At 48.0% G+C, this 22,183-nt stretch overlaps 2 protein-coding genes across 9 annotated transcripts in view; one reads left to right on the forward strand and one right to left on the reverse strand.

Moving 5' to 3' along the window:
* CEP68 (centrosomal protein 68) overlaps positions 1-6,280 on the forward strand; it is a 26,711-nt gene extending 20,431 nt beyond the window's left edge. For all 8 annotated transcript variants that reach the window (XM_054197224.1, XM_054197222.1, XM_054197221.1 and 5 more), the window contains 6 exons: positions 279-707; positions 1,180-2,634; positions 3,490-3,612; positions 3,787-3,883; positions 4,586-4,740; positions 5,829-6,280. In XM_054197224.1, coding sequence (XP_054053199.1) covers positions 324-707; positions 1,180-2,634; positions 3,490-3,612; positions 3,787-3,883; positions 4,586-4,740; positions 5,829-5,879 — 2,265 coding nt within the window. In that variant the 5' untranslated portion in view covers positions 279-323 and the 3' untranslated portion in view covers positions 5,880-6,280. The remainder of the gene's footprint in view (positions 1-278; positions 708-1,179; positions 2,635-3,489; positions 3,613-3,786; positions 3,884-4,585; positions 4,741-5,828) is intronic.
* Positions 6,281-7,566: 1,286 nt separating this feature from the next.
* RAB1A (RAB1A, member RAS oncogene family) lies at positions 7,567-21,940 on the reverse strand. The gene is made up of 6 exons (XM_054197231.1): positions 21,761-21,940; positions 14,839-14,911; positions 12,529-12,624; positions 10,822-10,917; positions 9,709-9,840; positions 7,567-9,426 (listed from the first exon to the last, which is right to left on the reverse strand). Exons 1-6 carry the CDS (start codon positions 21,781-21,783, stop codon positions 9,229-9,231), a joined length of 618 nt encoding a protein of 205 aa, XP_054053206.1. The 5' UTR covers positions 21,784-21,940; the 3' UTR covers positions 7,567-9,228.
* Between the last annotated feature and the right edge of the window lie 243 nt (positions 21,941-22,183).

Genomic DNA, 22,183 nt, shown 5'->3' on the forward strand with positions numbered 1-22,183 from the left:
AGCAAGGTATCAAGTACAGGTTTGTTCTCAGTGCGGCCCGAGCTTTAATTAGATTTTCCCTGTGTGTCATGTCCTCGAAACAAGAAAACGCTGCTGAGATGCGAAGGTTTGCTCTTTCCTCTGTCCCACTTGATGCACCGAGATGCGACTTCATAATTTTGGGTGTCTGACCCAGAACATGCTTAAGCTCTTCATTATTAGACATATCCAATTTCTTTACTTGACCTGGAGACGAGGGGGGATGGTGAGCTGCCATTACTGTGTGTTGTGTATTTCAGAGAGCCTGAGGCTTGGCATCATCTTGCGGAAGAAGTTCTGTCCCAATGGCCGTGGATGTGGGAAAATCACTTTCTGAAGCTTCACTGAGTGGGAAGGCGGAGGGTGATGGTAGGTGGGACTGCGCAGAGGTGGAGACGGACTACCCGGAGCTAGCGGACAGCTTGCACCAGCTTTTAGGGGCAGAGGAAGCCAAGCCCTGCCCACAAGGGACAGAGAGCGTGGCAATGAGTGGACGCAGTCACTTGGCCACTGGTGTTACCCAGGGAGGCTCCAGCTACCATCGAGAAGTGTCTTCAGCATCTGCATCCAGATTTCCCAGAGCAAGAGCAAGCCTCTTGGAGACAGAGACGCTAATTTATACAGCGGATGATGATGGTGATGCGCATCATCATGTTAGCCACCGGTTCCTCTCCTCCGGAGAGCATCAGGTGAGAAGGTTGTATGTACAGGTGGTGCTGCATCACTGGGAGGTCCCAGGCGAGGTGGGGACTTGTGTCTGGGCTGTTCTAGCAAGGGCTTTCCATCTCCTCCAGCCCATGGGCTAAGCCGTGTGGTGGGGAAGGGCTTGGGCTCGAACACCTGAGCTCTATTCCCATATTGCCACTGTGGAGCTGGAAAGTTGCTCAGGACGGGGCTCCTTATATAAGCGCCTTTTGCTGCCAAATGACTTGTGAAGCTTCCCAAGCCCTTTCCTTAAAAACAAGCCCCACTCCAGGTTCCGGGCAGCTCTGTGCCGTCCCGCAGATGGAACAGTTCCCCTTCCAGCCTCTCCTCACAGCAGGTCCAGGGCTGGGCTTTTATCTCCATGTCCTGGCTCAAAGGAGCCTTTTGTCTGGACGCTGGGCTTCATTTTACACACATCTCTCTCTCCCTTTCCTTTTTCCCCCCGTCCTCGAGCAGGTGAAGGCATCAAACTGTTGGGAGCCAGCATCTAGCCCTCCCAGCCAGCACAGCTCTGCAGAGGAGAGCATCCACGCTGGTGGCTGCCACGGTGCCCGTGCCGGCCGGCGGAGCCGAAAGCTGGGAGGTCAATCCCCGTTTTCCTCCACCCCAGAGCTTCTGCGGCCCCAAACCCCACTCAGCTCCGAGAGCGCCCTGCGGAGCCGCTCTGCCTTGAGCTTCTCCAGTCTGTCTTCAGAAGAAAATGGCCTTTCGGAAGAGCCATCCCGAAGCTTGCGAGCCAGCATGGATGTGCCTTCTCCTGTGGCCACTGCTGCTCGGGACCCGTGCTGTCGGTGGGGTGCGGCAGAAGGCAGGGTGCTGCAGGCGCACAAGCCCATCAGTCCTCTGCTTGATGACCTCTCCATCATGGAGCGCATCAGAGGGATGTCATCCTACCAAGCCGATTACTGGGTGTGTGCCATACCAGATTCGTTACCCCCCTCTCCAGACCGTCACTCACCCCACTGGAACCCCAATAAAGAGTACGAGGACTTGCTGGATTATGCTTATCCGCTGAAGCCAAGATACAAGCTGGGAAAGATGCCGGAGCCTTTCCTCAATGACTCAGGAATAGGTTTGGACAGCTTTTCTGTTTCCCCCGAGGGCACGTCGAGGTCCACCAGCATCTACGGGCGAGGTGGGCAGGCTCGGGGAAGCGGAGAAAATGGACGTCGGAAGTTTGTGGCCTCTACAGTGAGGTCCTCCACTCCAGGGCCTGGAAAAAGAGACTGCTCAGGAGCTGGCTCGTCCTATGAACCTTTACCTATTGCAAAAGCATCCTTCACAAAGAGTGCTTCCTCTCATCCTTCTAGAGGTTTTGCTAAGGATGTACCGACGGAGTCAGCGGGGCCAGGTTCATCTGGCCGCCCTGCTGCGGATGGGAGAAGCTGGTGTACCAGAGGGAGCCCTTTCCCAAACTACAACGGGCAGGCAAAAAGCAATAATAGGTTTTTACCTACAACGCGAGTGCTCCCTCTGAGGAAAGAGTGGGAGGATGATGAAGAATTTCTCTCCCTGCCTCCGAGACTGCGGGAGCTGGAAAGGCTGGCTCACTTCTTATCCGATCTTTCCTTAACTATAAGGACGCCCAGGCACGACCACCGTAACCTTCCACGTCATAGCGACGGCAGGCGGCCCCTTTCCTCTGTGGTGGCTCCTTTCGGAGAAGCGGGTGGCAGGGACAAAAGAGGGAATATTGAGGATTACGCTGGGCTGTGGCACCCCTGCAGCTCTCGAAAGCCCGGCTGGGAAAACACTGGATCACGTGGCCAGATCCATAGGGATCCTCTGCGGGGGCTTCATCTACCGACCAGTCTCAGGGACACATTGGATGGGACGTACCTAAATGAACCACGGGTCAAGGGGCATCCAAAGAAGAGCCAGCAGAGCGAGTCCCTTGTCCAGTGCATTAAGGTAGGCTGAGATGAGAAAGAAACTTTATTATGGGAAGATCTCGCATAAAACATGCCTGTATTCATGGCATTGCTCCCCGCCGTCCCCTCCATCTTCCTCCCCAGCCTCGGGCTGAATTTGGAAGCGATGCTGCGCTGTTTGCGAGAGAGTCATTATTATTATCGTGCACACAGCTGCCAGCACCAGTGCAACTCATCCCTTCCTCTTGCATGGCAGTAACTCTTCTGATATAAAGGGGTCTTTTCTACTGTCAGCATTAGGGTGTTATCTGTTGCTCCAAATCGCGGTGCCGGGGAGAAGCAGCTCAGCTTTATAGCAAAACCCCGACTCCCGAGGAGCAGGAGCCGGGCTGGAGTCTGGTTTTAGTGTGAGCAGAGGCCTCTGGGTCTTGTGCAGCATCTTACAAAAATAATCCCTTACCAAGACGCTTTAAAAATAAATGAAAGCACTTAATTGAACAAGACAAACCCTTGGGGAAAAGCAACTGCGAATTAACTGTGTGGCTCCAGAGAGGAGGAGGGCGTCTCTTCGGCTGGGAGGTGGTGGAGGCAAACCCCTTCCTTCAGCCTGGGTGCCACTGGCTTCCAACACCTCTGCGTAGCGGCCATTTCAGGGTGACCCTCAATTCTTGCCACACAGGGAGTTTGGGGAGTGTTTAGGGGTTTAATTTGCTTTTTGCCTTTTGTTTTTCTTTTTTCTGTCGCCCCTTGGTTTCCCAAGCGTAGGGGTACTTGTGTGCTGAGGCGGGAGAGCAGGAGCTTTCTGAAACACCGCTGGCTCACCTATTGCTGTGCCCGGTCTATTGTTGTTGCAGAAATAGATAAGTAACCACTTTTGTTATGCTTCGTTAAGTAGATGTTTTGCTGCCAGCTGCAAGAGCTAATCCGTTGGCTATACAACGTCGCGGACATCACCGACAGCTGGGTACCACCCTCACCGGATGCCGAGAGCCTGAAGGCATCGCTGCACCGCTGCTTGGTAGGTATCGCCGCTGGCGTTTCTTCCCCCTTCAGCGCTGTGGGCAGCAAGCAGCGTGAAGCAACTCTTGCTGGGGGGGGGGCGGGAAACAGCTCCCCAGACAACCTGCCGCAGGTGTGTGCCTTCCCAAAAAAAATCTTCTAAGCAACGCTTCTCTTCTCCTTTCCTTCCCAGGAGTTCAGGAAAGATGTGGCCGACCACCGGAGCCTGACGGAGAGTGTGCTGGAGAGGGGAGAAGCTCTCCTCGACTGCATGGCGTCGAATTCGCCAGGTGAGGAGGCGCGCATGTGTCATGGACGCAGCCAGTGGTGAGGCTGCCCCCCCAAAACGCCTGGCCCCACTTGTGTGGGCAGAGTTTGCCATTCAGCAGCTGTGCGGGAGTAAAAGGGTTTTACACCTCCATTGCTGCCCAGAGACTTGGAGGTTTGATGCAATTAACACCCGAGCGCTTTCAGCTGCACCATGCCTTGGCCCTTGCCTTGCACCATGCCGTCCGTCGTGGGTGGTGGAGGCGGTTCTGCCTCTTATGTGTCCTTTCTTATCTTTTTATCTTGATCCCACTGGGCTGTGGGATGCTGTCGGCCTGCAGCTGGGAGGAGGTGATTTCCACACCGGTGACGTGGTGCATCCTGCACAAGGGAGTGCTCAAGGGCGGGCTGCGTCTGCACTCGCCCATGGGGACCACGCAGCGGTCAAGTGCTGCGTTATGGAAGGGCTTTCTTACACCCTCCTAAAGTTTTCCTTCGGGAGCCCCTATTTATGTATCTTCACTCTTAACCTGGAGCCTCCTAGTTCCTTCCCTATCCCCCCTCCAAACTCTGCATCACAACCGGGATGGGATGAAGAGCAGCGTATTGATTTCTAACACTCGATTTCCTTTGAAAGTCTCTCCGGGTGAGTGGAACTCTTACTGCTCTGACAGACATTGAATGGGCATGTTACTGCCACCTCCATTGTACGTTTTGTTTTCCAGCTCTGAAAGACACGCTGGGTTTGATTGCCAAACAGTCAGAAGAGCTAGAAACCCACGCGGAGCACTTGTACGAGTCTGTTCTAGCTGCCGTGGGTCCCATGCGGGGCGAGGACGGAATGGAGGACGAGGGGGTGCAGCAGAAGGCTGCTCCGTGGGTAAGCAGGGGGGGCAAACCAGCCTTTCTGCGGCAGGGGGAAAGGGAGGGAGGCGTAGGAAGAGAAACACTTAAGTTAGCAAACACTATACATCAGGCTTTACTATTATTTCTTTTAATCTGATGTTTGGAAAGCCTAAAAGGAGAAGGAAGCGAGGGCGAGCTCAAAATAGCTGCCCCACCGTCTTTAAACGTGTGTCGGGGGAGAGCAGGGTGTCGATGAACCAGCTGGTGAAACCCAAGAGCGAGGAGAGAGCGGTGGCAGCGCCGGGGAGGGGGGCAGCAGGCAGGGCCCCGTCACTGCGGGTGGAGGGGAGGGCAGCAGTCCGGCATGGGCACCTGCCCAAATCACTTGGGCAGCAGAGGGAAGAGGGGAAAGGGGAATTTTTTGTTTGTTTGGGTTGGTTTTCCTCCACTCTCTTTCTCAAAGAAAAATTCTGCTTGCCATGTCATGGTGGGGAAGGGAGGTAAGTGAATTCAGGTGTGAAAATGCAGGCTAGGAAACTTGTTTGCTGATTTTTTTTGAACAGCTTTCTCCAAATAAGGCTGCAGACACAGAAGGGTTTCAGGTGGGCATGGCCGAGGGTTAGTGTAAAGGGGCGGAGGGGTGTGGGGGGGCCCAGGGCAGTCAGAGCAGCGTAAATGGGGTCAGCTGGGGGCTGCCACAGCCCTCAGCCGCTCCAGCCGTGATGGGAAATCACTGTCAAACCGTGTCTGCACGAAACGAGCCCGGGTGTTGGCAAGGCGCCGGAAGGCTCCCAACAGCTTCTGCGCACCACCAGGTAGGAATTTAGGAACTGCAGGATAACCCTTCACCGCTCTCCGCCTCCATCAGCTCAGATTTCCCCATGGCCCAAGCCACGACATGCCTTAAAATTTAGAGTTGCAAAGGGGAAAAAAATTATTTCTAGCTCTTTAGAGGAGTGTAACAGCGTCTTAAGTAAGTAGGTTAATATACATCGTTAGGTGCTGTACGCTACCAAGCGTGTGTGGAGGGGATTTAAGTACGGCGGGGCAGGGTGGGGGGGTTGGGTGGTTGGTTGGCTTGCAGCTGAAGCACAGTAGCAAACATAATCCTTTTCATTTCAGGTGCTGCCTCCGTCGGCCCTGGGCTTTGCGAGCCAGTCGCGGGATGGCTGAGAGCCGCAGCAAGCGCCAAACCGCCTCTCGCGGCAATGCCAAAGCGGCACGAGCACTGTGCGCGGAGTCAGCCAGCCCCGCCTGACGGCAGTTGGGTCGGGTTTATTTGCCGTGGCTTGAGAAAGGCAAGCTGTACAGCAGTCATTTGGCTACCCGGATGGCTCGTTAATAGTGACGACTACGGCTGGGAGGTTTGTGCGTGAGGAATGTACAGCTGGCCTTTTTTTTTTTTTTTGTTTGGTTTGTTTTTTTAATGTAGCTTTCCTTTTTTTATTGAAGTGGCCTGTTCCACACATTAGCAAAATGTCAGGAGCACGCTGGGTTGTTTTTTTTTTTTTTTTAACTGAGTAATCCATAGTGTGCCGTGCAACTCACTTCTAAGTAAAAGCCGTGTGATTTTATTAGCTGTGTTCTCATGGTTTGTTTACGCTCCTCAAAAACAGGTGCTAGAAGCCAAGAAATAGCAACTCCTGGTTCTTGGGAGCAAACTGAACTGGTGTTTGTAATTGCCATTCCCTGCTGACGCAGAGCCTATTTAACTGTCAGCTTTCTTATACCTAAAGAGCCAATATGCTCTATGAATCTCCATAAAATCATAACCAGGTGCGTGCGCTTGGGGAAGAACCTGGCTATGCAGAAACCGCTGTTATTTGCAGTAGTTGGTTTCCCTGGGTGAGGAGTTTGTGCCTGTCCCCTCCTACAGCCGGCGCAGGCCACCGCTGCTCACACACCCCTCGCAAAGGCGCTCCAAACCCTTTCTGCCACAGAAAAAGGGCATCTCTGAAGCAGCATTAACAAGGTACATGGCCAACCAGTTACAGCCAGCTACAGAGTGTTGGTACCTGGCTTTAATTAACCTTTAAACTAAATGGCGATCATCATGTTCTCGCGCAGAATACATCATTTCCTCCCATTCTTCTGAACACAACGTGATGTTTCTGCACTGCACAAGTCAGAAGGTGAAAGCATAGTTAAACTGAAGCAGTTATAAATGACAAATAATTCACTGGGGTTTTTTGATACTCTCCTATCTTCTGCCTCTTTGGCTTAAAGGGAAAAAAATATATTTATTGCTGAGTTGCAGGTGACATTTATAAATCAGGGGAAGTTCAACAAAAAGGCTCAAGCAAATGGTTACAGCAAGAGTGGTCTCAGCGGCTTCTGCACCTCTGGGCATTCAGGGTGATGCCTAAATAAAGCCTGTAGCGGGGCCAGACGGGTGCTACACGCAGGGAAAGGCTACAGCTGCCTCTTCGCTACCACCTGCGAGTCTTACAGCAAAGGTATTTACTATTTCAGCTCTCGGAGGAGACTACAGTGCCCTCGTCTGAGATCTTTAGGCCTGCTCTACCCTCTTCCACCCCAGGCTCTAGCACTGAACAGCACCGTAACACAGTAATGATTTAGGGGAAAAATAAAAAAATAACCACCAAACAACTGGTGTAGGCCAAGTTGGTTTTGCAATGCTTTTATTACTGTATATATTAACATTGTTTTGGATAGTATGCAGCAGGCATCTTGACATTTAAGTTCATTTGTGCACTTCTCTGAAGGGAAGATGTTTTACCCTCAATACACCTCCTTCTGCTTCACTTCCTGATCTCAGCAGCGCTCACTACTCCTACCGCTCCCGCTCTCAGGGAGGAGCAAGTCACATTAGATAATGAATTATACCGACAAGCACATCTCTAATAGAAAGCACATCACTTTATTGTGAAGGTCTCAAGTGGAAGAGTTCAACTTAACCATGACAATACTGCATGTATTACAATTGCCTGTTGATTGATGCAACTATGTTGAAGAAAGCTGTTAGCCAAAGTCAACCCCCCTCCCCCCAAAAAAAAAAAGTCAGAGGATATTTGCACCAATTTTAGTTTATACCTCACAACATACCTAGGCTATATTTTTTTGTTTTTTTACTATCACAGGGTGTATTTACTACTAGGGGAATGTTACATGGTCTTTCAAACATGAGACTATTTACAGAATAAGCTGAACATTTGAGTTTAGATAAAGCTGAACAATTTTACATGTATAGGAAGTGTTATAGGCTAGCTTTCCTGTGGCTTTTAGCTAGACATCAGGCACTAATGATTTGATTAGCTCTGTACAAAGAATCACACACTGTCCGAAACCACTTGGCTGCTGGTTAGTTCCAAATTGTTCAAGATAGCGCCTATTTTGAGCAACAGTCTGGTGTGGGGCCTTACTGTCCCCGTCTCATCCTTCTGACACCTCTATGCATAACAGAATAGAAACTTAAGCTGTTGCACTAAGTCAGAAGAGTACTGATTAAAAGAGGATGGAATTAACAGTATATAGAAAAGACATAATATACTGGTAGAAAGTTATACCACCTCAAGGTTACGTTGACGTCATTCATGTTAGGGAAATACTGTTCTCTCCCCTATTACGCAAAGCAGACAGGAATTCCCTACACATCAAGTCCTTGAGAAATAAATTAAGTTCCAAGACTAAGTTAGGGAACTGTTGTACATTCAGAGTGCATTATGCCTCCGTGAACATGGGCCGGGTGTCCCTGGTACAGCGTACGTGCCTTAAGCACCACAACGGCTCGGGCTTTTGGGCCACAGTCACTAGTTTCAGTTGCAGGGAAGGTCTCTGGTCTACCAGAAGGTCTGAGAGCCATGGCTGCACACAGATATGTTTTGTGCACAATGCAAGCCTGATTTCCCCCTTAGCCATACAAATTAAGACAATATTTATCACCATACAGTTTGATATTACTTCCAATAAGTACAATATTTATTAAACATTTCTTCAGTTTTGTTACATATTGTGCAACAAATTACAATATTCTGCAGCCACAAATTATATGCAGAGTATGAAGGAACTATTAATCAGATAGTGTGATCTTTCCGTTTATAATTCTACAAGAAGGAACTAGCAAATCAGATCTTACATATATCTTCCTAAATTTTATGCATGGAAAGTGACAGACACTGTTGTGCTGTTTGATACAAAATGGCTAAACTTCATCTTCAGAAGACTAAACCTGACATCTAAACATGCCAATAGAAACATCAAAACAAAAATACATCCTAACCAACCACAGGAAACAGTCTGGTATCAGGAAAAGCAACAAGGATTACACGTTTATAAACCAGCACACAAAGGTTTAAAACAGTTCTGAAAATGAAGTTAGCTGTCTTGAGTCAAGGGAATAAAAAAAGTCAGTATTGACCATTTACAATCTCTGACCTTTGTGGAGACGGTAAGAATCTGTTGTAGTGCAGCTACATACAGTACAATTCAGGCAATTTTTTTTTTTTCACTTGGGTTCAGATTGCAAATTCATTGTTGTGAGACAAAAGGGGGGAGGCAAGTTTTAGCAGCAACCTCCGCTAGACTGCTTGACTGGAGTGCTCTGAATTTTAACATTGGACTTCTCTGCACCACCAGCTGTCGCTCCCGGACCCATTCGTTTTTTAATCTCTGCAGCCATGGTCATGAAAGACTGTTCTACATTTGTGGCATTCTTTGCACTGGTTTCCAAAAATGGAATTCCAAGAGAATCTGCAAATTCCTGCAAATCAAGAAACAGTGAACAGTAAGCTCATACACTGATTCACACCTCACCTCCTTTCCTGGTGCACTTCTGGGTAAGCCGTGAGTTCCTAGACCACCACCCCACTCCCAAACTCCAGTCCAACGGTGACTTTGCTGCACGGGGTGATTAAACCACCTGCATTTATGGCACCTTGACATCTGGGCACCACGACACGTCCCTGCACTAGAACATACTCAAGTACGTTACCAGCCAGACCAGGTGTTCAACCAAAGCAAATACACATCAATATCCACATACCTTTGCTGTTGTATAGTCTACTACTTTCTTTGTGGTCAGATCACATTTGTTCCCCACCAACAACTTGTTGACATTTTCACTGGCATAACGGTCTATCTCCTGCAGCCACTGTTTTACATTATTGAAAGACTCCTAGGAGATAAGAGAACTGTAAGCAAGACCCTTCACCAAGAGGAAAGCTCAGCCGTATTCCATAATGACTGGGAAAGAATACAGAGCGGTGTACTTAAAGCAGTGTGTCACAACCACAAGAGAGAGGGAACTCTCTCCTCTGCTGCAGAGCAGCTCCCCCCATCGCCTCAGGACAGGGCAGTCATCCCTGGGAATACACAGCTCCTCAGCCCTTCCTCCCGCGCTGTACTCCCCCCATGTTGTTTTTCCCTGCTTCGTATCTTGAACAGTCAACAAGTTCTATCATCTGGGACTCTTCCTCCTCCTCCTGTTGCAGAGATAAGACACAGCTCGCAGCTGAAGCCAGGAGAATCCCAGGCCTTTACAGAGCACCAGATACCAGGTGCAAACCACATTGCTGTAGAGATGCTGGAACAAACTGACTCCAGAACTGCAGAGCTGCCATGCTGAACAGATACTCAAGTGAGCAATTGAACCCGGTTGTTCTTTTTCCTATTAATTCAGGAAACTCCACACTTCCTGAGATCCCTTCAAACAGGACACCTGCGCCAGTAATCTTCAGAGAGTCTTTCACAGAAAACACTGGCTCAGTTGTACCCTGCACACACGCTGACAGTCTTCTGTTTCAAATGCCAGTTTTTATTGGAGACCAAAGTTCAAGTACATTCAGAAACCTTTCAACAGCTTCCATCAGTAACTCAGACTTCCTGCTACCAAAGGCAGGGTGAGAACCATTCACACAGAACAATCACTCACCTGCCCAGCAGGTTTTAGGTTAAGCCTAAGATCCAACTGCTTCAGAGCCACAGATCCCACTGATTCTTTTATTTCTGTGTGGCTTCATAAACTTTAACGCAGCCTGAAGAGCACGGTCACTGCCTCCATAAGAAGGGCCATGTTGTTAAATTCCCACTTTTATTTACTTATCAGCCTGATATATTCCACCTGGAGAAAGTCTCCAGACACAGGTTTAACACTTACCTGATCTGTAACATCATACACAACTATGATGCCATGAGCGCCTCTATAGTAACTGGAAGTGATAGTTCGAAACCTCTCCTGTCCCGCCGTGTCCCACTGCAAGACAAATAACAGCATCAGTTACTGCAGCGTAGCTGTACCCGTGTTGCACGTTAGCTTCCAGAAATACAGCTCAGCTCATCAGCCATCCAACTACAAGTGTATCCAAGTTACAGCTACAGGAGTGGCTCTGAAACTGTACACAAACAGGATTTGAGGAGATCAAGGTATCTGAACGGGGAAGAATTACACTTCAGTAGGTGCTTTTCTAGAAGGGCTCATTTGTTTGGTTTCGGACAAGCGTACCCAAGAGATCTCACCAAGGAAAACATTAAGCAGTTTTGACCCATGAAGAAGCCATGGTTCAGTGGTCAGAAGAATAAACACAAGCCAGGGCTTGAAAACCTGTTAGGAATAAGGTCAGAGAGATGTGGGTGTCTAACATGACCACTCCCTTTGAATTCCTCAGTACAGAAGCTGCAGCAAGGGTATTTAAGGGCAACATCCTCTTCGGAGGATGAAGTAAAACAACTCACACCAAACCTGGCTCCCTTCTCCTGCTGGGAGAGTCAAGGATGGACCATTAGGTGCTTGACCTCTCCCAAACTAGTCATAAAAGGTCTCCAAATCCTTTCTGCAACAGAAAAGGGCATCTCTGAAGCAGCGTAACAGGGGTAAGTGGCCAAAACATTACAGCCCAGGACAGGAACAGTACTCACCCAAACCCTTCTCTCCCTCGAGCCCTGTCAAGAATAGGGCCAGCCGTGTATTAAACACAGCCAGGCTCACAGATGTCAGTGGGACAGCATTCCCAGCAGGCTGCTCTGCACTGGGGACAGCTACATGACAGCCTGCAGGCTCAGACTCAGGCTTCTGGCTGTAAACCGGACTGCTGCTCCACAACACGGCCTGGAATCCCTGAGTCATTGCCTTCAAGTCCCAAGAGCCTCTGCTTGAGCTGGAAGCAGTAGCTGACAAGGATTGCATGACCTTGCATAGATATTAGATTTCGTTACACCAGCCACCCTTTTAGAGTGCTTCAAGATTAGAGGAAAGAACTGCCAAGTCTCTTCCCCTGCCTCTTCCAAGTGAAAGGCCAAAAGCATAACCAGAAAACACCACCCAGTGCCAAGGCAGACAGACCAGTTACAACACGTTTGTGTCAGTTTTTCCATTCAGGTCAACAAAAGCAGTGCTTCCAGCACTAGACAGTGCAGCCAACTACTAACAGCTGCTGTAGGATTCAGGCATCTTGGACAACTGTAGGATACTCTCACACTTACACAAATCCTTGCTAAATACTGCAGAACTACATCGGTTTTGACAGCAGAATCTGACCCGCTATTTGATAGCGGAATCCAGCAAGGATTCTGCCCTTCTTCAGCTCACAGTGCCTTTTAAATACTGAAGCCTTCTTTTCTTCCCAGGAAAATACATTTGTAACAGGTCACTTTCTCTTTCAGGCAGACAGCCTTGATAAGCATCCTTCTTTAAGGACAGGGTCATGGGAAGTCTTGTAATCTTGTAAAAACTGCCTACCCTATTGTAAGAGGGAAGATATCGCTTATATTTTAATGATTAAAGTACAAAGATAACGACCAATAGTTATGAATGCAATTCTGTGCTTTGACAGATTAAAGTACCCAGGAGTTGAGAAATACTACTTACTATCTGAAGCTTGATTGTTTTCCCATCTAGTTCTATAGTTCTGATTTTGAAGTCCACACCAATCGTGCTGATGTAACTTTCTGTGTACGTGTCATCCTAGGAGAAAGAGCGAACAGAAGTCAAGCCTGCTGCACCTCTTCTGCAGGCACCTACGTTATTATGCACCAGGCAGGCAAAGGTACTTAATTCCCTGGCAAAAACAGCCTCATCGTTCATGGCAAAGTCCAGGAGGTAGCTAGGTACTTTCACCGAGTATTTACTTTTCAAAAATTCTGCAAAGTTGTTTTTTTTATTTTTTAAAAGCAGCACCTCATACAGTAAGATTTACATTCCAAAAATTAGCCAATAAAACTAGTTTCTGGAAACAGAATTAAGTCCTTTTGAACTGTAGTTTAAAAAATAGTCTTTGTTCATGTTGGCAGACCAAAGAGCTACTTAAAATAACCATTATGGTTATTAAAGTGCCTCAGATTTTTGTTTTCCTCCAATGTTTTTTTCCATCTGTATTACACAGCAGCTACCTACAAGTGAGCGGCGGTGCCTCAGTGGCACTCCCCATCTGAATTTCAGACCCTCTGCTGCCACAGCTGGTTACTGAGGCAGTTCAGAGTTACAGCTTGGGTCCTCCTGTGAAGTCCCCTGCTCCACAGCCTGTGTAAATACAGGAAGGACAAGGCAGCACTGGTTTGGCAGCTCACACGGACCTGCCGGCAGTCTCCAGCAGGAAGCGCTGGATCAGAGTCTTTGCTACCTTCTAGCAACTGTTAGCCTGCCAGCATGAAGGAAAATTCTATTCCCAGAGTACCAATAGGATAGAACTTCAGGTAAAATATACCACAAGAGGCTTTATGCAACCGACAGCTACCACAAAAGCAAGGGATTTCTTGGGGTTGTGAATGGAAGATACCTTAGATGATACATGTGCAAGTAAGAATAAAGCATTAAGCTTTTTAGAATGACACAACATTTATTTCCTTAACACTTCAACACTCAAAAGGGTATGTTTGAAAAGCCCAGTGCCGTTTAACCTGCAGCAGGAAGAACACAGGGAAGTGAATGCTGCGGTAATTCCTTATGGCAAAGTAAAATAGCTTAGTTAGAAAGTCAAACTTCTAAGGGAAAAAGCTACTTAGTTGAAGAAGCACCAGATAACTAAGCGTGAACTAAAGCTGGATAACAAAAAAAAGGGATAAGTTGGATTATTCACATGAAGCCAGAATTAATTCAAGAGTGTCTGCAAGAGAAGCAGGCTAGACTGCTCCGGGAGCACTGCTCCAGCCTTGGTGTCACTTCCAATCCACCGCCTCCAGTTCTAAAGGCAGAGCAGGACGCATCTTTCTAGTGTTCGTACTGGTTTGAGCCTCTCCCTGTCCTAACACCGCACAAGCGGTGGCTGCAATAGCTTTAACTGCAGCGGTGCTGTTTGTACACACCAGCCAGCCATTTCCTGGCTGAGAACACGAAACACAACAGGCTCTTCCCAGAGGTGCCTACAGCAATTGTTGAGGCTGTGAAACCACCACCATCATCTTGCAGTAGTATCAAACTCCCCTTTCTAAACAAATGCCCCATTTTCTCCCTTCCTGCCTCTCCTCCCACAGCAACGTAAAGCTGCACTTTGACACAGACATAGATAAGGCATTCACTGGGCTCCAGCTTTTTCTACCAAGAGCTGTCAAACCCATTTTAACTTTTCCTGTTGACAGGAAAGCTACAGCTTCTTGCATTAAAATTCAGCCACATCAGCCCACTGGCAGTTTTAATGTTTATTATATACTCATTCACTAAAGGAACCATAAGGCCTTATTATTCCTAGAGTATCATTTAAATTACTTCTCCCTCTAGCTAAGCAATTAGTAGGCTTTTTCAATGGTGCGATCAAGCTTCATCTGGCTGAAAATACTCAGATCAAGTAGTAACTGATCAAGACCTTACCCTGACACATTTGTACTCTTCATGCCTGAAGGCACACACCCCAGAATTCAAGTATGTTCTTCCATCTTCAGTGTTCTACCACTAGCGTAATGATGGAAGTTAAATTAAGATATCTTCTTGTTCTTACGAAAATGAGAATTAGGCTTAACTGGACATACTTTTGATACTATTTCTTTTCATATTACTCGCTCATGAACAAATACCTCAGCTACAAACAAATGCAGAAGACAGGAGGGCTCTGCAGTACTTCAATTATTCCTTGGTATACCAGACCTGACAGACATCGGTCCTTTCAAGTAGTTCTTGTAGCTGAGAAATCCTTGCTAAGTACCTGGTAGCTTTTTTACATAAGAGTTTTCAAGCGTGATCACTTACTGCAAACCTAAGTAGAAGGCAAGATTTCCCAACACCGGAGTCTCCAATCAGAAGTAGCTTGAATAAATAGTCACTGCAGAAGGAAAAAGAAAATTAAGTCACTTAATGAAAAACACTACCAAGAACCAAGTTCCTTATAGCGAGCATATTATAATGTTTGAAATGGGCAAATTAATTCACTACTATGGAAGTCACCTACAATTCCAAGCTTCTCCACTCAGCTTAGACACTCCCACAATTTACTTGTTAAGGTAAGTGTGAGGTAGATGCTCTGAACACAGTATTTTTGAGTAGAACTGTGCTTTCCTAGGAAGTTACTCTGGGGATATTTGCGTGGCTATCACCAAGACTAACACCGTCCTACTTCAACCCTTTGTGATCCAGCTAACATTAAAATCCTGCTTCGCAATTAAGTGCAAGCCTCATTGTTTGAGTGACACAAGTGCCACGCAGATGGCAGTAACAGCCTGCTGTCCACCACAGCCATTATCTTCATATCATCTTTACAGTCAAAGGCTTGATTCCACTGCCCAGCTTCGCAAACACCACATAGCTGGCCAAAAGCAGTCCATTCTTCCCTCAGGTTACGTTACCCAAATTTAGGTTCCAGCAGAATCCATTAGTGCCACATGCAATTCAAACATACGAGCTATTAACACCATGTCTAGTGGCCTTCTACAGCAAAATGAACACCCACCTTCCACAACAGACTATTAACAGCTGACACTGGCCACATACTCAGCTTGCCTTTCAGAAACTAAAAAAAAGCTAAAGCCACTGCCAGATGAGGATACATCCCTTCTCTCAAGGATGTCAGGTGTGATATTAGTAATCCTGAACTCACCCCAGCAGGGGTGACAAAGATTGTTTTGCTTGATGTTGACTCCTCCCAATATTGAGGGAGCAAGCACAGTATCATCAATGCCCAACTTAGTCTTATAGTTCAAAGGGAGTGAAGGTTTCATTGTTGGCAAAACATTAGATTTTGTGTCAGTCATAAGACTAATGGGACAGTTTAATACTAGAGATCAAATAGCAGAGAAAAAGCAATGAACCACCACTTACTTGAGTTATCTTGCTTTCTAAGTACCAGACTAACCCATTCTAGGTTTACAGCTTCCAGCCCTGTAGCATCCAGGATTAAGTCCTGTTCTCATTTAACCACTCAAGTTTACAACAGACATACTTCCATGCCCACTTCGCCAAACTGAGAAGATTTATGCAAATGCCTGAAGTCACCCGTCCCCACCTATTATTCCCTACTAACATCACCATTGACTCTTGTCTGGCAGGAATCCAGCCAGGAAACAACATCCATCCCCAGCTGACAACAGCCAAGCAGATGGTCAACCACTCGGCTTTTCACCACTCCTCTGCTCAAGCGCCCAAAGGACTGGCATCTTGGCTGGTCCCGGGCTGCAAAGACACGCTCAACTGAAACCTTCACCAGTTTCCACAGCACTCCTCAAGGCTAGGGAAGAAGGTAAATGGAAGAACTGACAAGCTGATCCTTCAAATTGCAACCTTCCCCCACAGTGTAAAGCTAAAAGCACTCCTAGTATTTAAAAAAAAATAATCAAAGGATACCTAGCAGTTTACGGTCACGGAACTCACTATTCCATCTGTCAAGTCATGTACTAATAGAAGGGAAGATGGTTTTAGTAAAGTGACAGTTATTAACCCAAACTGTTCAGGGGAGATAAGTTACATTACATCATAACCCACGTATCTTAACAGCTTCAAGATCGTTGAGGCACTATTACTGACCAGACGCACTGTTGCTGCTGGTACTCTTACACTGGTGATCACTGACAAAACACGTTTCCTGAGGCTTGGGGCTGCCCATGAGGTGACACCAAAACCCCACATCCCAGAGCACCAAGCGTTGCCCCTCTGCGTGCTCCAAAACAGCAGCGCTGCATTTCCTGCACTTCCCCTTGCAGAAACGCCACCGCAGCCACACTGTCAAGCTAGTGGTTGAGAAGGCAGAGTTGTACTTTATCACAAAAGAAAAGTGTCTTAAGCCTAAGGATCATTGAAGTGGGACTGTGCTGACCAGCATTAGTGACCCTCAGCTATCCAACTTTGCTACCTCTCAGCCATCATCATCACCCAGGAACCCAGGCAAGATGCTACTGAATACCAACCACAGCAAGAGACATTTAAAACTTCTTACCCTCACTAACAGCTTAGTTCCCCAAGAAAGAAGCTGTGTAACCTGGAGCCCAAGCTAAGGTACAGCAGCTCTGAGACTGGGTCCACTGTTAAACCCCTGCCTGCTTCCCCAGGATTATGCATAAACTGAAGCTACAATCGCCTCAGCCTTCAAACAGCTCCTTCCTACTTCAGCAGGAAGTTTTGGTTGCTCAGTTCTCCACAAAAGCAGAATTTTTAGCAATCCTGAAGTTAAATTATTACTTACGGTAAGCACTAATACACTTGAAAGAATGAGAGCTTGCAGCATGTTATAATCCCCTTAAGAATGGTAACACATGAATATTACCACTATATTGTCTTCACTAAAATTAGTGGGGAAAAAAATTAATTCCTTCCTGGAGTAGGTAAGGCTTCAGCTATAAGTCTTGAGGATGCACTTAAGAGCCTCCCCTTGCTTCCAAGGGGAATTCAGGTCCCCCCAGCCCCCAAACATCAAGTGACTTGTCTTCCTCTGTTCCTCAGTGCTAAGAGTGGCTCCCAACCAGATCTATCTACCCCACTATTAGGTCTTTCACTGCTCAGAAGCAGATAAGAACGATAATGGTTTACACATAGCACTAATGTTAAGCTGACACAACAAGAACCCAAAAGCCTTGAATACTGGGTTTGACATCTTTGTCTTTAAGACCTTACCTCTCTTTGGGCTTCAGTATTTCCAGAAGCAAGTGACAACCCCAGGCTCACAGGGTGACTTAAGCCACCTGCCTCACCCCCCAAGCCCCGGGCCAGCATCACTCAGGCTGCAGCAGGGTGGGAACAGCCATGACCGAGTTTGCTCTGCCTCTGACCTTAGACATGGGTGTTGTGTCCCAAAAACCTAGTTTTGCCAGGTGAGCAAGGCAGACACTTAGACCTGCATCCATTCAGAGGTAATTTAAGTAGAACCTTGCCATTTAGGTTTTAAAAAAATTAAAATAATTCCACATTCCAGTTGCTTTCTAGTTATAATTGCTTTAGGACCTTTTAAAATACAGCAGGTGCCTACACAGGGGCCTCGAACAACAGCCTGTTACACCCAGTGTGATGCTAGAGACAGCTCCCAGGATATAGGAACAGCTTAAATAAAATAAAAATGACAAGTTTTGCAGTAAACCTGAAGAATTAATTCATCAGCTCTTTCAGTTTAGGGAGCATTAACAAAGCGGGCTGAGCTATGCAGCATAGCCTTCTCCACGCTACTTGGAGATAGCGTGGATCAGATTTATCACTCAATTATTTCTCACTCCCATTTATACAGGCAAGTCAGTGTTAGCGCCTGTAAGAGAGGAACACATGCAGCAAGGCAGGCAGGTACCATCAGTAAGGGCGAGGCTTTCAAATCCTCCCCATCGGGAAGAGGATACAGCAACTTCCTCTTGCAAAAGAGACAGAGGATAGATACGCTAAGTTTAATTCTGTCTTGCAAAAAAATGCACCTCCAAAACAATTCTGAGCAGAGAGCAGCATCCTCCTGTTATGTGCATCTTCCATGCATTAGGCAGCACAAGTTCAGCAGAAGACCAGGAAGTCAAGTTGAGGACAGACCTGGCCAAAGCTGTGTGGAACAAGGGACCCGTGGGCCTCAGATACTGTTGTTTATACAGGTAGATGCATGGGGATTTTTTTTTTCTAAATGCCAGGAAGGTTTTATGCCAGAACAGACAAGACTAGGTAGTCATCCATCTCCAACAAGGAACTGCTGGAATCAGCTTTAATCACCAGTGTCAGCTGCAAGTTTACTGTAAACAGGTACTCACAGCAGCCTCAAATCCCCAGTCTTTGTTCTACCACCCAAGAAATTTTGAGAGAAGCATGACTGTCACTCTGATTACACACTGCTTCTGTAAGTAAACAGAATCCAGAACACAATGCCACTTTGCATTGCAGACTGCTGTTTAGAAAGGCTAGAACACAAACAATTTCAGATAATTCCCACAACCCAGCAGCTGTCACTTAATTGTCATTGACTGAACTCATACAATACTGAAAACCTCAATGCAGAAAACCCCAGATTTACTCCAAAAAGCACTTCATTTCCCCACCTCCCCTTGAAGAGGTTATCTAAAACAAGATCCAGACACTATAAAGCATTGGTCAAAATCAATTCCTGACACCACTTAGCTGCTTACCCACCAATGGGTTTAAGCTAGCCAGCTGACTACCTGCAATTTGCAGAAGGGGTAGGAAATGCTGAACCTGGCACCATGGAGCCACAAGAGTCAATATTGACATTTTGCTCATTTACACCATAAGGGGGATGATGGTGGTGGTAACACAAAAGGAATACATACATCCCAGGGCTAGGTGGACAGGTGTTTTCAGAATTTACCTTCCAAATGCTAGCACCTACATCTCATCCACCCCTCTTGGGCTCCTTCACTCAAATGAAAAAGCACACTAACTAGTCCACTAGGCTGCCCCACAGCCCTGAAGTTTCAAGGAAGCTCTTAAACACACACTCCCTGCAAACCCTGGCACCAGCAGCTTCTAATTCTTGGAAACTGAATGAGGCAGGTCTTTTCACTAAGAAATTTTAACAAGCTATCCCACTGACCTCTGACAGGGAGTTCTAGCATGCCTGGGACAGAGGATTTGGGGCTACAGACTGATCTGAAGCTGTGATAAGGAAGCAGGAATGTGTTACATTACAGGCAAGGCGCTTCTAAAGGACAAATGGACACCTGTACCTGTATCTGTTACAGGTAACTAGAAGGAATAACGTTATAATCCCATAAATCTTACTCCTGGTTTAACATCAACACAAGTATACATATTACAGTGACAAATATTCTCTGTCCATCTCACCACAACCTTCCCATCTCCTATCCTCATCCTGCAGGCACAGCCCTGTCAGAAAGCAGCAATTTAATACTAGAAATTAATCTTAAACTACAGCTTTTCCTCTGTTTCACTTTCAGAAACTCAGCCATCCCCACCACCAGGAATGGGCACTCTTCACCAAGAATGAGTCTCCCTCAAAACGTTTTCCCCATCTTTATAGCAACATTCAGTATCTCACTGCAGGGAACTACCCTCTGCATCAGTCTAGAAAGCTGAGAGGCATTAGGAAAGGCAACGCAACTACAGAAAAAGCCCTCTTCGTCCTGCTTCTGCACAGTGTTAATGGCCTAACACTTTGCAGGCAGTTTTTGACTAAAAAAACCCACCAGCCTGCAAAGTAAATTTGAGTTAAATCCCCAAGGGTCATTACTACCACAGAAGCACCAACAATTTGTTGGTCTTTCACCCACTGACTATCTCCAGCTACTGTTTTGGTGTTTTCCAGAGCCACACACGCAAGGCTGTTTGGTAACCTTGCCAAGATGTAACTTGAGTTCCTGGCTGTACCTCTTAGTTTTCACCAACTCCCCCACAGAAGCTGATGATTACTTTGCCTTCTACTCCTACTTGCTTTTCAGGTGATTTTAATGGGCCCAGAGCTCTTCCAACCACACTGCCATAAGCAGAGGGCATAAAAGCCATGACCATGCAAGCCAGTAGCCTCAGCTGCATGGAAAATGTTTTCAGGACAAAAGTTGTTAAAATTTCATCCAAAAGTTGTTAAAATGTAATCCATGAACAAAGACAATGGGCATCTAGAGCACTAATGCCATACTACACATGCATTTCAGTACAATAACAACTCCAGTTACACTGGAGGGCACAGCGGCTTCATCATCCCAAACTGGAGTGCCAGAAAAGCCAGCATCAGTGAAGGAATCCTAGAAACACTCTGGAACACTAAAGTGTTGAGAGCGCAGCTGATGGTTTTTAAAGTGCTTTTTAAACTAGTCCCAAGTCTGTCCTCTTAATTCACTCAAAAAAAGCCATGAGCAAAATGAGGTTTATTGTCCCTGACATCTTGGTGGCCAAGCCACTGCTCTTACAGTTGCCAGGATACAGACAACTACTGACCAGAGAGCTCAGACACCCTTACTCCCCAGCAGGCCAATTAGAGGAAGAAGGCCATATTCACACAACGAGGTACAACGACCCTCTGGAAAAAAAAAAACCAACCAAAAAACTGTGCCATGACCAGGTTTTCTAGGCAAGAGCTATTTCAGCTCAAGACAGCCCCAAGAGCATTTCATTATCAAGTCACAGCGTTGCAAAATCTACATAGGCAAGAAGTGTTTTGCAAGAGCCATGTGACACACACATGACTTGCAGCTAAAGTGAAGGGTGGACCTCTGACTACTAAGCTGCCAGCAGCAACCGGCCAGGAAGATCGGCTTTCACAAAGAGCCGGGGCTGGGTTTTTTTTCTTCTCGCCCCCCACCCCCCCCCCCCCCAAAACACACCTCACTTGTTGGAGCCCGGGCTCCGCATTTTCGAGGTCCGGGAAATACCGGGAAAAACACCGCCCATACTCACCCCGCCGCCGGCAGCGCTCCCGGGGAAGGAGGGAGGGAAGAAGTGTGGGGAGGGGGGGGGGGGCAAAGGCGAAGCCACAGGGATCACGGCGCCGGTTTATAGCAGAAACATCATTAACTTTTCATGTCCCCCAGCGGCCGTAACCCAACCCCCCGGGGACAACACCGACAGGCCTAACGCCTTCCCCAGTGACCGGCGGGCCCAGCGTAGGCCCGAAGGCCCGGCCTTCCCCTCCCGCACCCCCCCCTTGCGCCAGGCCCGCCGGCGGCCTTTCCTTCCCGTCCCGCCCCCCCCCCCACCCCGGCGCCGCCGTCCGCCGATGTCGTCGCGGCGGGCCCCGTCCCGCACTCACTATTCGGGATTCATGCTGGACATGTCCGTGGGGCCCGCGGCCCGGCGAGCGCGCTGTGAGGCGGGATGAGGCGGGGGGGGAGGGAAGGCGGTCGCGGCCTGGCACCTCCCGCCGCCGAGGCGGGCGCTTCCGCGGATGCAGGCGTCCAACGGCTCCCGCCTTCGCCCGGCTCGGCCTTGCCCCCCTCCGCCGGCGCCCTGCCCCGCTCTCCGCGGCCTCCGCGCTCGCTCCTCAGCCCAAAATGGCTGCCGGAGCCCAACCAGGAAACGGGGCGGCCTCTAGCCGAGCGGCGCTTACATGGCCGGGGGGTAGCGGCGGGGCATGCCGGGAAACCGAGTCCGCCCCGTCGCTGCCGCCCGCCCGCCCCCGTCCCTGAGGACTCGCTTTCCCGGCGGCCCCCGCGGCGGCGGCGGCGCATGCGCG

This window comes from Rissa tridactyla, chromosome 3 (assembly GCF_028500815.1).
Source record: "Rissa tridactyla isolate bRisTri1 chromosome 3, bRisTri1.patW.cur.20221130, whole genome shotgun sequence".
NCBI classification, from domain to species: domain Eukaryota; kingdom Metazoa; phylum Chordata; class Aves; order Charadriiformes; family Laridae; genus Rissa; species Rissa tridactyla.

Bases quoted from the DNA above. Each gene is read 5' to 3' on its own strand.
- RAB1A (XM_054197231.1), bottom strand. From the start codon at position 21,783: ATGTCCAGCATGAATCCCGAATA. The intron at 10,918-12,528 runs GTAAGTAGTATT...TTTGTCTTGCAG, and splicing joins AAACAATCAAGCTTCAGATA to TGGGACACGGCGGGACAGGA. The intron at 9,841-10,821 runs GTAAGTGTTAAA...CTTATCTCCTAG, and splicing joins TGTATGATGTTACAGATCAG to GAGTCTTTCAATAATGTAAA.